We start from the raw sequence: 16,925 nt of genomic DNA, 5'->3' as shown, positions 1-16,925 counted from the left end.
ATAAATGGTTAGCTATAAAGACAGGCACAAAATGAAGTTACAGTCAGGGTTCTGACGGTAACTCTATAGTTATATGTGCTTTTCTATACATCTTATTTTCATTTATCTATTGCCTACCATATTTTTTAGTTCTTACAAGTGGCTATAGTGGAATCTTTCTTTGGATTAAAATAGCACTTTAGGTATATCATGAAGAGATTCTGATATGAATTTTTAAATTATCAAATGGATTTTTTTAGCCTAGACAGAATTGATTTATCCAGTACCTCAACACCCAATACACAAGTACTATGAGTAAAACTAAATCCCTCATATTCACATTAATAAAATAATTGGTATATTTTTTTATGGTATCCGATGTGATTTCATTTATTCCTCATAACTACCAAGGGGATAAATTTCATATCTCTGGCTTTATGAAAAAAAAAAGTGAGTAATATTTGAGATTTACCCAAGCATTTTGCTTATAAGCAGAGAAAAGATTGAAACCCATTTGTTTGACTCAAAGGAGAGAACCCACTACATTATAAATTGCTCCAAGTCAATTATTTGGAATCATGAACATTTTTCTGGTAAAAATATTATGGCCTACTGTAAAAATGGTAAGAACTCCAAATGAAAAAGAAACTGCGTGTACTAATTTCCCATTATTGCTACAACAAATTACCATAAGTGTCAGGTCTCACAACAGCACAAATTTATGTTGCTTCTGATATGAAATGTAGTTAAATTCACTGCAATATTTCTGTAGCTCAGAAATCTGACACAAGTTTTATTGTGCTAAAATCAAGGTATCAACAGGACTGTGCCTCTCCAGAGGATGGAGGGAAGCTTTGAAGACACCTGCATTCTCCAACTCGTGGACCACTTCCTCCATATTGAAAGCTAGCAAGGCAGCAGTTCCTCCTGGGTCCTCACTTCTCTTTCAGGACTGCTGTGATTAGATCTCCACCTAGATAACACTGGCTCCAAAGCTGTCAAAGTCCTAATTTGCTCATATCTACAAAGCCCCTTTTTGCCCCTTTTTACAATGCATACATTTTGGTGGGGCATTTTCTGCCTACCATAGTAAACTAATTTATGAATGACTGATAGTCAAAATCACTGAGGAAAGTGGAATAAACACAAACTTCCAAACAGCAATCACAAAGGTAACATTTTTGTGCATTTAATATGTTAACTACTATGACTACAACTTGATATCTACTGTGACAAACTCTCACAGGGCTTCTCTTCTTTTTCTTCAACATCTTCTTTTGGGGGATTTTTTCTCTACCATCAATAACATAGAGCTGGAAAAACAAAGACTGTCATTTTTAGGTATAGATCATTTGTAAACTGAGTTTATATTTAACTGTACATAATCTGAAGTCAATTGAGCAGATGAGAACACTGAAAGGCAGGTAATGTGTCTACATAAAGACAAAACAAGTTTCACGAAGAGAGAATCCACAGTAACAGAGATGAGTTTGAGGACTATGAGCTTGTCCTAAATCTGTATTTCAATATCCTGGAAGTAAGCAACCTGGATTTGAAGAGACAGGTATACACCAGTACTCAGTTATTCTGAATCCTGCTACTATCCAGTTGTCAGATCCAATTTGCTCACATTTGACCAGCCATTTTGAGAGAAATGCCTGGAATGATACCAGAAACACAGTATCTGGATGGTCAGCACATTTTTAAATCATGTCATCCCACCATATTCTCACTGGTTTTTATAAGTCCTCTACTTTGGCTCTATGTCTAAATAAAGATTTAAAAATACTTGATATTTTAACAGGCTCTTCAATAGTCATATTTATATATTCTCTAGGACATGTGCACTACTCCTCTCACCAAGTGGGAATCTGAGACCAGTCCTAGATTTACAACCATAAAATAAGTGATCTTCTCCTTGAGGCTCACACTTGTCAGTTCTCTATATCCCCATTCTCCTTGTCAGGCTACTATTGCCTCTAACTTCCAACTATTCTTCCCATTGACCTTCTCAGGACAGCACTGGTTAATACAGGCTTTTGCCATCTGATCTTCCTTCTGATCCACGTAGAATTTTCTCTCCAAAAGTTCTAATTTTAAAAACTAGTGATCTTGTATAATGAAATATGTGAGATAAAATGTTAATGGCTAATGACACTGAAGATTATCTCCTCGTTACTGATGTTGTTGCACTTGGGGAGCATGTGCAGTGATTATGGCACAGTCACTCACCTACCTGGTATATGAATACCTACTATATACCTTATACTGTCCTAGCAGTTTTACATGCTTTCTCATTTTGGGGGGGGGTCTTCAATGCCTCTTTACCTTTTGCCCCAGGACAACATATGGTGATTCCTTGCTTTAAAAATACCTTCTCTGGACCAGAGGGAAAAAATAATAATGAACAACTATATACCAGAGACATTTTACAGGGGTGGAGTGGGGAATGGGATCAAAAACGGGGGTGAGAGGTAGTGCACTGGACTATGGTGATAGCACTCAGGTGATGTGGTGATGGGAAGCACACGGGGATTACCACTGAGATGGAAAAAGGCACAAAATGATGTAAAAATAAACTATTATTTTAAAAAATCTACCTCCTCAAGGATATATGAAAGCAACTGCCTGGATATTAAGATTAAAATTCTTAATATATTTAAACATAGAGATGTGTAGTATATATTCTAATAATAAATATTCTAAAAATGCTTGATTAGTTATTAGTAGAAGACCCAGGTGAGTATTAACTTGCATTCCTAGTCAGATAGTGGTCCCCTTTCTTTAAGATACGGAAAGAATAATGTTGGATTTTCATATATTCTGACAAAGCCATCAGGAAAGATGTTTTTGTTTAGTGAGCATTTTACTGCCTTTCTAACACATAGCTAGTTTTTTGCTCCATCATGGAGGAAGGTCAGCCCTGGTTAAGTATGTACTCAGGTCATAGCTACATCACACTTAGGCCTAAATATAGATCATCTTCCTGAAACTGTGGCCTCTTTTCCATGCTGCAGTGTGTAACCAACATAGAAAGTTAACCTTTATGCAGAGAAGCGGTCTTTTCTTAGAGAGAGTAGGTCCAGTGAAAAACACTGGCTTTTAAAATAAGGAAGAAAGTAGGAGTGTGCAAATTAAATAAAGATAAGTTGTTAAAGGTTAACTAGTTTCTCCTGATGGTGTTATAAGCAAATGGCATAGTCATTCTCTGGTTCTACAATATTTAGATATTTTATTTCAGTCACAGAGTGGGAGCTGAGAACAAATGTGGGTAAACTAGATACAAAATACCTTCAGAAAACATAAGCTAAAACCTATTCCCTTAATCCTTCAGAGTTGAATCATATGTTATGTCTGGACTGTAAATATGAAGAATGCCAAATTAGATCTGTAATTCCCATGGTTTGGTACACGTATACTCAAGGAAGAACACTGCCATCCTAAAAATGTGTCAACATCATTGATACTGTAAGATCTTTTTATTGCTGCAAAATAAATTACTAGAAGCTGGAATAACCTATTTATTATATTCAGATTTCTGTTGCTCAGAAGAAACTAGGTTCTCTTCTCAGGGTCTCATGCAACTGAAGTCAATCTTCTGGTTGTTTTCTCATATGGAGTGTAAGGTTCGCTTCCAAGTGTATTCAGGCTGTTGGAAGAACTGAAGTACCTGTTTTCTTATCGGCCACTGTTCTTAGCTCTTAGAGGTCATTCTCAGGACCAAGGTCCATAGCCCTCCCCAACAAGATGACTTCTTCCAAACCAATATTGGAAATTAGAATTTCCAGACTGCTACTCTGGGAAGGAATTATTTAATGAATTCATCTGACTGACTTTACCATCATGTTTGCCCTCTAATATAGTTTAAGCAAGGAACTGACTACCTCAATGTAGTCACAAACCCCATTCACACTTAAGAGGGGATGGCACAGCACAGACAGGAGCAGAATTGTGGTCATTCGGGGATTATTCCTACTACAACTATTACTCAGAGCAAAAGCTGAAGCCTATCAACTATATGGCTGAAGACAGAGCAAATGTTTAATTGTAAACGTATTGAGATCAAGAGTACTGTTTCAGGAGACAAAAAAATTATAAACATGTATCAAAATTCCCAGAAGAAGACAATCACTGCTGAATTCAACATACCCTATGAACTATGCCTAGCAGAGATACAAATTTCTATACAGATCAATAGGGCTAACAAAAGATTTGTGGATGATTCTCTAAAATGTGACTGTACCTCCTTTTTAGCAACCCAACTTTTACTTTTCATGAAGTTACCCACTTTCGCCACTAAACTCTTACTACTTAGTTATTGTATCCAATAGCAGGCTACAAATCAATGTGATGACATCACATTCCATAGAGATAGAGAAAAAAAATCAATGTTCAAATAGTAACACTGACATTTTTGGGAACAGGTTTAAAATAGTGAGATGATCAAGTTTTGAATGACCTCTCCTTATGTGGGCAGAACTGTGAAGATGGTGGGACAGTCTCTCCATTGACTAAGTTATATTATATATGGCCAAGTGATATGACAGTCATTCTCATGATTACACTGCATTGTGTAACATGCCATCTGAGAAAACATGGGGGATTCTCTTGTTAACCTTGAAAAAGTAAGCTGCAAAAAAGTAAGCTGGTTACATGACTAGGCCTTGAGGTGATTTCTTAAAGCTGTGAGTAAAATAATAGGTGGCAATAAAGGATCTAGAAAAAAATTAATAATAATAATAATAACCCAGGAACCTCAGGCATACTGCAAGAAACCAATCTTCCAATTATCTGAATAAGCTTGGAATAACAACATGAGCTTGAGATGAGATCATATCATAGGTAATATCTTTATTTTGAACAGCGGCAGGTCCTGGCTAACCCTGGATTAGAAAGATACCTGGAAAACTGAGTGATAATAAATTTGTGTTACTTTAAATTGTTAATTTCATGATAATTTATGTAGCTGAGATTATTAATATATTAAGGAAATTAATTAACTATTAATATATTAAATGTATATAGGGAAACTAGCCAATTAGTTTTAGAAATATTCTGTAGCAACAGCTTCCATAACTATATACGAGCTGGGCTTACTGAGTAGCTACAATATTTTCAGGCTTTTAAAATGTATCAAAAACTAAAATAAACACAATTTTTGTGGTAGTCCAGAGTATTGTAGATGACAAGTCAAAGCAGAAACTCCTTAATGATGAGAGAATGCCAAATTAGTGAGATTTTAGCCACATAATTAGGTTAAAAGAAAATATAATAACTAATGATGGTAGGTACTATGTGCATTCAGATGCATGCACAGAAGCAAAGGAAACTTACTCTGAAAGTTGTTCACTGAAAAGACTCGAGGATGATAGAATCCTGCTTTGCAAATGCACTGATAGGCTCCAAGCACGAATCCTAATCCTTTAATTGGCATACACTATGAAAAAGAAAATACAGCATTACAGTTGATCATAGTTTATTTCACAATACATATACCCAAAGATATCTATCACTGCAAATGGTGACAGACTGCATACATTTTCAGAAATAAAATATCTTTTTAATTTTTATTTTTGGTTTGTTTGCTTATGAGCACTTTTTAGAAGTAAAAAGTTTCCTTTCTAAATATATAATATTACAGCTATAGTTGCCACACTTCTTTAACTCATTCAGTCGTCATAGGGAATAGTTACTAGAAATGGTTTTTGCTTTCAATGCATCACATATCATCTTAATGTTTTCAGAGATATTTTTAAAGCCTATAAGAAGATTTTAAAGGTGATTCTATACTAAATATTTCTATCGAAGCAAATGCAGGAGGCCTACAGACAGATGTGAACTTGTTTTTATGAATCAAAGTCATTACAGGAACAAAATAAGATAAATTGATGGAGTAACAAAACAAAACATTATATGCAAATTATAAAAGAACAAAAGAAATTATCTCAAAAGTTTATTTAAAATCTATTTCATAAATTGTTTACATGTACATAAAAATGCAATATTAGTTTCCCAAATATCTCACAACAAATGTCAGACAACTCCCAGAAACTTAAGGATATCAACTTCACTCTAGCAGTTTAATAAACTTCATGTCTGCTATACCCAATTATATAAGCACATCATAACTTCTATAAAAATACAAACAGTACATCAGTGAACATCGTTTTGAGTTTTTGTGCTTAGTTTTAATTTTTTCCTATTTATTTTATTTTGAGCTATCAGTTGTTATATTTTAATTGCAAAGTATGAACTTCTAGAAATATCCTAACCTTCTAAATTGTGGTTTTAATTTCCTGTATACCTGGAGACTAGATTACCAAGCTTGAAAAGCTAGAGTACATGTAATAATAGATAACAAAATAATAGCATATAGTGTAATAAATAGTTAATGATTACTGTTTACTACATGCCAGACACTATTCTAAGGGCTGTACAAGTATAATCACACTTAATCCCGATAGCAATTCTATTAGCATCTCCATTTTAAAAATGAGAAGTTATTTATGCAAAGCTACACAACTGGTAACTAACTGGCAGAACCAGGATTCAACCCCAGGGTTCTGACTCCATAAAAAGTAATGACTATTCTCCCTGAAACATGGGTATATTATAGTATTTTATAAGCAGAAGTAGATGCTACTGCCTGGTCACTTTGAACTCTATACTTATTGTTCCAAGACCTTTATTTTTATATTTTACATTTTTCTCAATTGGATTATTCAGCTCCAAGAAAGTAAAGGTCATTAATTTTAAAATACATAAAAAATGTATTTTAAGTTTTAAAATAGGGGGTTAATTTCTGTATCTGTTACCAAAAGAAAAACAAAAAAACAAAAAACAAAAAAAACTCACCCTTCCCAATTCAAAGTACCTTAACCCAGATCTTTAAAAAAAATAATCTTGAGGGTCCTTCCCGGTGGTGCAGCTGGTTGGAGCACTGCTCAGTGAAGCTACGCCAAGCCATGGCCACTTCAGTGTGAATTCCATCACTGTCCAGGCCCAGGGGTGACCCACATAGCAAGGAGCAGACCTCTCCGTTCTCACCAGCTGCTCCCCTCAGCAGTGTACTTCCTCTGCCTGTTCTGCTCCCCACTCTGTTTCTGGTGAATCCTCTCACTTTCCCTGCACCTCTGGCCTGCCCATTTCTATATGCATAAGTAAATAAAAATCTTTAAAAAAAAAAGTTTTTAAAAAAGAATCTTTATTTTGGGTTATGCAAATGAAGTGTATCCTTTCTATTTGAATTCCTCAAGACAGGTCACTCTCTGAATTTAAGGTGAATCATGAGACCAGTTAACAGAACCTAAATTTAAACTAAAATTAGCAAACAAAACAATGCAGGGATTTTCACGGCAGTCTAGGTTGTCACTTCTTTCTCTTTGGAGGAAAAAATGGCTCTGCTCTGGTTTGACAGAAGATCCTCTCATTCCAAAAAGGACTCCTGCTATAAGTTAACTGAACCTTATTAACAAGGCAGACAACAACACTGTACAGGTATACAAACTGAAAGACTTGACCTAAGGAGATGAAGTAGTAACTGGGCTTCCAGCTATTGTAAAAAAGACAGTAGTTTTTTCCCCTCTCCCCTCCAATCTCTTCTATGCAAACTGTGAAAAAAGTAACTGTAAAAATTTGAATCTGTTCATTTGGGAGTGGGTTTGGGAGGACCTGACACTAAAACAAGTTAATTATACTAACATCTAATATCTACTAGCTTTTCTCTACAACTATGTGCAAGTTTATTAAAACAAAAGGAAAATGCTCAAACAGAGAAAATCTAAAAGGCCTTCAGGCAATGACAGGGTACACATCACTCACATATTTCATCAAACAATCTTCAAGGAAACAAGAATCCATGAATAACAAATAATGCAGTATTTCACCAGGGAGGAAATAATCTACATTTTCTCTTTATTATTCATTAGCTGCTAGAACCTAGTTTAAAAAGTCTGATGGACCAGGTCAGGATGGCACAGTGGGGAGTGAGGGGATATTTTCTTTTATGATATAGTTGCAATTTTAAAGGAATTTTTTTCATTATTAACTTTTATAATGTTCTTGCTATAGTCAGTAGTCATATTTCACAAAAGAAGGTGAAATAATACAAATACCACATGTGACACAGACATATTACAAATCGATAAACTTCATGTTTGACATAGAGCAAGATAGTTTTTGGTAGAATGTGGGGGGCTAGGAGGGAGGATTGATACTGATGTAGGGATATATCAGGATTATATTTCATTGAATGAGTAGACCGTTCCTACATAAATTTACCCAAAGACCTGATAAATTAAAATTTAAATATATTCAAAATTTTAAAAAATGAAACGTCCCTCCATCAAGCCACAAACTCACTGTGATGAATCCATGCTCTCTGGTACTCTGTGCCTCCTATGGTGACTTCCTAAGTTTGGGCTATTTCCTTCTTATTCTTGACCTGTTAAGGGGAAGGATGTCCTAAAGGAACTCTGCAGAGTTTTGTGTTCTGCAGAGGTAATGGTTTATTTACAAAACAGGGGAAAGAGAGAGAGCAGCAAGGTAAGTGGAATATCTTACCAGCTCAGCTAACTTGGATCTTTAGTAACAAAACTAACTGCTAGCCCCCAGTCACACAGTCTGAGAGCTGTTGCTCCAGAGAAACAGCCATTACCTCTCCAGAGTGACCGTTGAAAGCCGCTCTCTACTTATCCCCAAAGTCCCAGAATGCCTGCTTAGCTCTGACCTTGGGTTCTCGCAGTTCTCTCCTTGGTACTGCTGGAAGTGGTAGATTTCCAGTCATTGGAGCAGGAGGTGGAATCCAGAAAGCTGGAGTAGGGGTGGAGTCCACATAAACCCTGCAGCGTTCCTTTAGGAGATCCTTCCCCTTCACAGACCTAATTTAGCCCTTGATTAGAAGTCCCACTGTACATTATTTGCAGCAGAAAACAGAGGAACAAAGTCATGATTTACATCTCAGGAGTTTATAACCTACAAGCACAAAAGCAAAGTCAGAGGGCAGATGGTGCTGGACTCTGTTTACAACTAAAAGGCCTCATATGCATGTTTGTCTGTGAGTAGTCCTTCCATAGTCACTTCTCTATAAACGGCTAGTTTAAATACAAACTGCTGCCCTGAAAATGAAAGATAACAAAAGAATATGTGTAACAAAATTCTAATTTTATAACATACAAAACCGTGTAAAACTTTTATGAAGTACTATTTAAGGATAGACTCATATGTGAAACTATGATGAAAAAGTTGATAGGCATAAAATTCAGGATGATTGCTGCCTTTTAGTGGGATAGATGGAATAGGATGAAGAAGGAGTGTACAGGTAGGTTCTGAATGATTGACAGAAATTTACATTGTTAAGATAGACAGTGGACACAGTCTTTTTCACTGTACTATCCCTGACTCCTAGCATTCATCCTGGCATATAGTAAGTCCACAATAAATATCACTGAATTGAGGGATGACACTATACACAAATCCATAAATGACCAGGTGCTCAAGTATCACATATTTGTAAGTCACTATAATCAATGTGTCTAAGAAAGTAGAAGACAATATAAAATTGTACCCAAATAATATTTTCTAGAAAAAGAATTAAGTAGATATTGTAGAACTAGCAAAACGAGATTAGACACTAGAGAAGTCCAATAGAAGACAGATTAATAAAAAATATATTGTGTAAAGTTTGATCACTAAAATGGATGAAAATATAGAAAACATAGAGACATACAGATCAGAGAAAAGGAATCAATTGTACCATGTATTTAGAATGGTATAAAAGGATAAGAAGGTGGAACAGAATTAGATGAAAGCTATAAAGCTACCAATTTAAGAAGTGCTATATACTCCAAAGATGATAAACAGATATCATAGCACTGCAAAAACAAACACACATACACAAAAAACCTGCTAACAAATGAGCAACAAGCTAGACAACTTTTCAGAAACAGAAATTTGAAATCAGAAAGCTATGGAATGGCATTAGAGAGCTAAAAGAATAATAATAAAAAACACTAATTGGAACTGTATCCGTCATAGATAACATCCTTTCAAATGTGGATGAAATAAAGGTATTTTATGTCAAACATAACCTAAAAAACGTTAGCTAGATGGTGTCAAGAAAGTTAAAGGAATTTTAAGCAAAGTTAAAGGAATTTTCAAGGAAAATTAAATACAATGGAAGTATAAGTATACAGGATACAAAGAATAAACATGGGGAAACAGAAATTAGTATAGATGGTACAACATAGTAATGGTAGAAATAGATCTCATGAATTTTAAGGTATACAGTAAATTAAAACACAAAAGGTAGGTGGGAAAGTAAATGCAGTTTAAGAGTTGTTAATACACTAAGCTATACAAATAACATGGCTTCATTTCTTAACCTCACAAACTATGTTAGACAAAATAAGTCATAATTAGATTATTATTCCACTTGGATAAAACAGTCAAATGCAATATGTAATGTCAGAAGTGAATGACAGTATGTAACTTGGGAAAACAGTGAGGAGATGAAAACAGAGCAGCAAAAAGCCTTTGTAAAGTGCTGGTAATGTTTTTTCTCTTGAGCTGAGTGGTAATTAGGTGTGCTTTCTTTGGAACAATTCATTATGCTGTGTATTTATGGCTTTGTACATTTATCAATATTTTTACTTTAATAAAAACATAAAAATCCCACACTCCTGCCTCTGTCCCCTCAAATATTTTAGTTGTAGTCTCACCAATCATCAAAATTCTATTTGTTTTTCTGATTTATCTGAAAGAAAGAACACTCTGTTCATTCCATTTTTGCTGACAGAGAAGGGAATCAACATACACTGATATTGAAGCCGGAAACCACGGACATTAAAAGTAATTATATAAAAAATTATGTAAAACTCAGAATGTGTTTGCCTGTTCTCAGCACTTGGCTGCCTTTCAATATTTAGAATCCGAATTTGCATTTCCCCAGTGAAACTCTAGAGGGTTTTTCAATAGTAATTAGCAAATCAACTAAAGAATAAAGGGCAAAGGGTTAAACCAAAAGCCAGGAACTACACTGCCTATTAAATGCTAAATCAAAACTAAATGCTATATTCTCCAGCGGCACTGAATTTTTCTTTTATTATGAAGAAAAAATAAAACATTATTTATCACTTACAAAGAAAACCACTTTAATTGGCATAATTGCTATCATTCTCAGTTGAAAAGCATGCAAGATTTAAAGCAATTTTATCTTCTTCTAGAAACAAATTTCAAGATGTAAAAATGTTCTCAGTTCACTACTGAATCACAAAATGATTTAAAAAAAAATAGGATGTCTTAATTACATATATAACACACAGTTGCTTTAAGAGTATAAAGTACTTTAGGAGCATAAACTTTTACATATAAAATTAAAATACTGGTTATAAATTTTTATCATTAAAGCAAAACATTTTATCATTAAAGCAAACTAAAGTCACAGAATTTTAGTATGTCTTGCCTTATATTACTCTAACCCTAATTCTAACAAACAAAAAGATTTTAAAAGGAGCAAAAAATATAGGGAAAAGTAGTTATATGATATTTTAGCATTCCTGATACCTATGAGAGAGGTCAACTATAATCAACATCCACCTGAGACTTCAAGAAGACAGATTTTTTAAAAACAGAAAATTACCCAATAAAATATACATGTTAGGAAAGATATACAGAGATAATGAGCAGCTTTGGAAAGTACCACTTGGAACATAAAATTAGGAATAATTTGTATCTCTACTTGTAGCATTTTATATATGGCAAATCCTATGTAATTTAAAAACTATTAGGACTAATCCAGCAAGAACAACAACTGTAAGGAAAAAAGTCCATTTATAATGGCATTAAAAATCAAATACTTAGGAATAAAACTTACACCCCCAAATCAAAAACTACTGTTTAAAAATTTTAAAGACTTAAGTAAATGGAAATATATCTCTTATGCATGATTTGGAACACTTACTATTGTTAAGATAACAAAACTATCCAAATCGATCTATAATGTCAATGCAATCCCTATCAAAGTCCCAATTGCATTTTTTTGCAGAATTGACAAGCTGATCTTAAAACTCACAGGGAAATTCAAGAGGCCCAGAATAGTCAGACAGTCTTGAAAAGTGAACAAAAGTAGATCAATACTTTCTGATTTTAAAACTTACTTCATAGCTGCCATAATCACGATAGTGTGGTACTAACATATAAATGGACTTACAGATCAATGAACTGAAGAGTCAAGAAATAAAGAATCACTTTATGGTCAATTGAGTAGGGTACTAATATAATTCAATGGGGAAGGAATGACCTTTTTGATAAATGATGCATAGATAATGGAATATTCACATGCAAAAGAGAGAAGTGATGTACCTACCTCATGATTTAACAAAAATTAAAATGAACCAAAGACCTAAATGTAATAACTAAAACTATAAAATCTTAAATAAAACATAGGGGTAGTAAAAAAAAAAATAGGGGTAAATCTTCAAAAACCTGGACTTGGAAACATCCTTAGATATGATACCAGAAGGATGACAGACAAAAGGAAAACGGACTTCATCAAAATGCAAAACTGTTTCAAAAAACGCCAAAAGAGAAGTGAAAAGGCAACTTATAGAACAAGATAAAATACTTGCAAAGTATATATTTGATAAGGAAATTTGATTCAGACTATAGACAAACTAGCAGCTCAATAATAAAAGTATCCAATGCAAACTATGGGCAAAGAATTTGATTAAGCATTTCTCCAAAGAAGATATATAAAAGGTGCAAATAAACACATGAAAAGATGATCAACATCATTAGTTGAAATGCACATCAAAGCCGTAATGAGATACCACCTTGGACCTAGTAGGATAACTTTAATCAAAAAGGCATACATAGTGGTAATGATGATGTGGATAAACTGGAAGGAACCCTGATATCTTCTAGTGAAATATAAAATGGCATGGTGGCTATGAGAAAAGTTTACTAAAAAGATTACTCAAAACTTTAAACATATCCATTAATTATACTTCTAAGTATATACCCAAGATAACTGAAAATATACATTCAAACAGAAACTTGTACACAAATGTTCACAATAGTATTAATCATAATAGCTAAACATTAAAAATAATACAGATGTCTACATCTGAAGAAAGGTAAACAACGTGGGACATATACCCATATGGTAGAATACTATCAGTCATAAAAAAGAATGGAATACTAATACATGCTATAGCACAGGTGATTCCTAAGGGAATGGAACGAGACCAAAAGGCCACATATTGTGTGGTGTGATTTATATGAAATGTACACATCCACAGAGATAGAAAATAGATTAGTATTTCCAGTGGTTGGGGAGAATGCTGAATGGGGTATGACTGCTAGTGGGTAATAGGATTTTATTTTATAGTGACAGACATTAGAACTAGATGGTAATAATAGGTTTACAACTCTTAGATATAACAAAACCAATTGGTTATACATGTTAACAAAATTAAACTTTAAAGAAAGGAAATATTAAAAGAATAAACAGGTTGGCATTATATAAGTTCGATTTGAGAAACCAGAAAAAGTCAAGTTAGACAAAGGTAAATAATCACTGAAGACATGAACACTCTAAGATACTTTAAAATTATACAGAGCTATTAATAACTGTATTATGCAGAAATATTAATATATTTTCTAATCATCATCATGGATGGGTGTTACATAAATAAGTCAAAGACAGCTCTTAGATATTGGCCCTAAGGTTTACTTCTTTACATCAGTCTCCCTGATAAATCAAAGCCCACCAGAGTCAAACTCGAATTTTCCTATACCCAATCTCAAGAAATATTGTCCAGTAAAATATACTTTTGGTCAATTAGAACCTTTCTGCTTGCAAAAACTGCATCCAACACCAGGTAGCCATAGTTAAGACAAACCCTTGGGCTATAAAATATTACAGAATGATGTTGCCTTTTAGAACTCTGACCTAAAGAGTCCCATCTTGCTAATAAGCAAATCACATAGACAAATAGCCCCTCCAACTCCCCTTAGGAATTCTCTTGATGTAGCCCCTTTTGAGTGATAACTCTGCCCTGATGGTGCTGGAAAACCCGCTTTAAGAGGCTTCCTGCTCATACTAGTCCAAGAGCCACCCCAAAATAGTTGTGTGTTCCTGCCACCTAATGGTCATGGTTTTCTCTAAAACCCTTTAATTGACCACAAAATGGTTACTTCTTTTGACTGAATTCCTATTTTGACGGTTAAAAGAACAGCTAATAATAAAAGATAGTCAAATACAAATAAGTACTGAGTTCTTTACAAATATTTGTGGTTTGTAACTTCTTATCAAAGATAATTTAAAATTAAGTAAAAACTATGTAAATAGTTAAATCTAGAAGAATGTTGATAGAGCTCCCGGCCTAATTTTTAAATTCTAGGAAAAATCCATGGCCAAAATACTTTGCTAGTTTGGACGGTCATTTCACTGGTATAACCGAATAATTCAAGTTAAATATAGTTAACATCTTGTTTTCCTATAGGAAAATGAGGAAAATGCAATAACTGAAAAATGACAATGATTTTTCTTGATGTTTACCACAGTAAGGAAGTATAAATCCCTAATTATTGTTATAAGATGCTATAAATAAAGTCACACATCATGGAAAAAATGTAGTGATTTTTACAATCTGTTTACACAAAACTGATTTTAGAATTCCAGTGAAATAGGTAACTACATAAGTATACATAAGTATAAATATTTATATGTAAGTATAAATAAATACTGTGTGTCTACTAAGTAACTAGCCACATTTGCTTGTTAAGAAGGTTGATTTTTTTTTTCCTTATAAAAGGGAGTGAAATAAATTTTGGGATTAGGAAGGGGGATTAAAAATGATCATGATGATTTTTTTTTAAGATTTATTTATTTATTCATACAGAACTGGGGTACAGGCCAGAGGCTCAGGGGCGGTGAGAGGCTTCACCAGAGACAGAGTGGAGAACAGAACAGGCAGATCGATGAAGTACACTGCTGAGGGGAGCAGCGGGCGGGTCAGGAGAGGTCTGCTACATGGTAGACCTCCGGGGCAGGCGGGAATCGAACTCTTGCTGAAGTGGCTTTAGCTTCTCAGTGCTGTGCTTTAACCCGCTGCGCCACCAGGGAGGGCCATGATGATTTTTTTTTTTTTTATAAAACAATAAATACTTGGTATATATCTGAACACAAGAATAATAAGATGCAAAGATTCAATTATTTAAATAAAATATAAATACTGACAATATTCTACGTAGAACCTTGGTCCTGGAATTAAAGAGAATTCAGAGATTTTTTAAAATAAAAGCACTTTACAATTTAATTAATATTTGTAGATCCAAGAAGATTAAGAACAATGGTAAATCACCTCAAAAACATATTTGAGTCTCCCTGCAGAGGAAAATTCTGTGATTCAGTAGTAAGGGGGAGATCCTTTTCCAAATCCACAATCATATAGCAAGTATTATTTTTAGGTTAAGCTCCCAATCTTTTATTATGACCATATCAGTAATGGAAAACCTTAAGTGATTAAAAAAAAACCAGAAAGGCCCTCCCTGGTGGCGCAGCGGGTTAAAGCACAGCACTGAGAATCTGAAGCCACTTCCGTATGAGTTCGATTCCCGCCTGCCCCGGAGGTGACCACATGGCGAGCCAGACCTCTCCTGACCCGCCCGCTGCTCCCCTCAGCAGTGTACTTCGTCGATCTGCCTGTTCTGCTCCCCACTCTGTCTCTGGTGAAGCCTCTCACCGCCCCTGAGCCTCTGGCCTGTACCCCAGTTCTGTATGAATAAATAAATAAATCTTTACAAAAAAAAAAAAAAAACCAGAAAGCATGGCCTCGGTTTTGTGCTAGATTCAATAGGTAGGCTAAATCATCCCACAAAAGTCAGGTGTTGGAAATAACCATCATTGTAAAGCAGTCTTAAATACCCATGGCCACATAGATATTAAATAATAAGCTTAAGTATTACAGAAATTAACTATTAAATAAAAAATTTGACTTATTCAGAGAACAAAATATTCCACAGTAGCAGTGCATTTTCTATAAATTGTAGATAACTGTAATCATTACAAAATTTAACATGATCGTTTAACTGGAGAAGTAATGGGTATTATCACAGCAATAATAGTAGGGACATGAAGAAATACAAGAAAAGTGGTAGAACATTAGTTTGTAAACAACAATTCATATTACCTCATCTTTCTAGCACTGTAAATATCATTGTTTTATTTGACCTGTTTTATTTCTATCATTTTTCTAGCACAAATTTAATTGTTATATTCTTAAAATGTCCATGTTCATACTAAAAAACTTCAGGAAGGATCAGAAAAGCAACATATTCTACTTCCTTAAATACCTAAAACATGGGTCAGATGCTTTAGATACTGATAATGAAATTCAATGGTTTACCACACACTGTGAAATTTGTCATTAGTCTTACCCTCTTAGAGATAGAAGGGATCTCTAGAAACTGTGTCTTTAATATGGGACAACCGTAGCAAATGACAGGATAAGTTTATAAGGATGTCTAATTTATGCATTTGATATTCAAGTAGGTTCTAATGATTCAAAAGAGAGAAACAACCAATCAGCGAAATCACATTGTTTTTTATTCTTAATACTAGATATAACTTATATTAATATGAACATTAAATATTATATATGCTACAGAAAAGTTTTATGAAATTAAGATCCAATTTAAAATCAAGAAAGAATACAAAAAAAAAATCCTAGGATTTAAATTTTGCATATATTTATCTGCTGGTTCTAATTGCTACCACAGAGATTTGCTTTTTTATCTGACACCATTCAAGGACTGCCCTATTTTGTTGCAGGATGTTATTGTGCTTGCTGTGAGGCTGGGGGCGTCAGTTTTCTTTAACTTTATTTTTTTTTTTTTTAAGATTTATTTATTTCTGCATACAGAACTGGGGTACAGGCCAGAGG

General features: G+C 34.1%; 1 protein-coding gene across 1 annotated transcript in view; it reads right to left on the bottom strand.

The window, feature by feature from the left end:
* The window catches only part of GPR158 (G protein-coupled receptor 158), a 192,940-nt gene that overhangs the window by 93,345 nt on the left and 82,670 nt on the right, over positions 1-16,925 (bottom strand). The window contains exon 3 of the mRNA XM_012731360.1: positions 5,314-5,416. Within this exon, the coding sequence (XP_012586814.1) occupies positions 5,314-5,416 (103 nt within the window). The remainder of the gene's footprint in view (positions 1-5,313; positions 5,417-16,925) is intronic.

Source organism: Condylura cristata, unplaced genomic scaffold, assembly GCF_000260355.1.
Source record: "Condylura cristata isolate star-nosed mole 26May11 unplaced genomic scaffold, ConCri1.0 scaffold00030, whole genome shotgun sequence".
Classification (NCBI taxonomy): Eukaryota; Metazoa; Chordata; class Mammalia; order Eulipotyphla; family Talpidae; genus Condylura; species Condylura cristata.
Note: the sequence above shows the minus strand (reverse complement) of the source record. Positions and strands in the feature narration are given on the sequence as shown.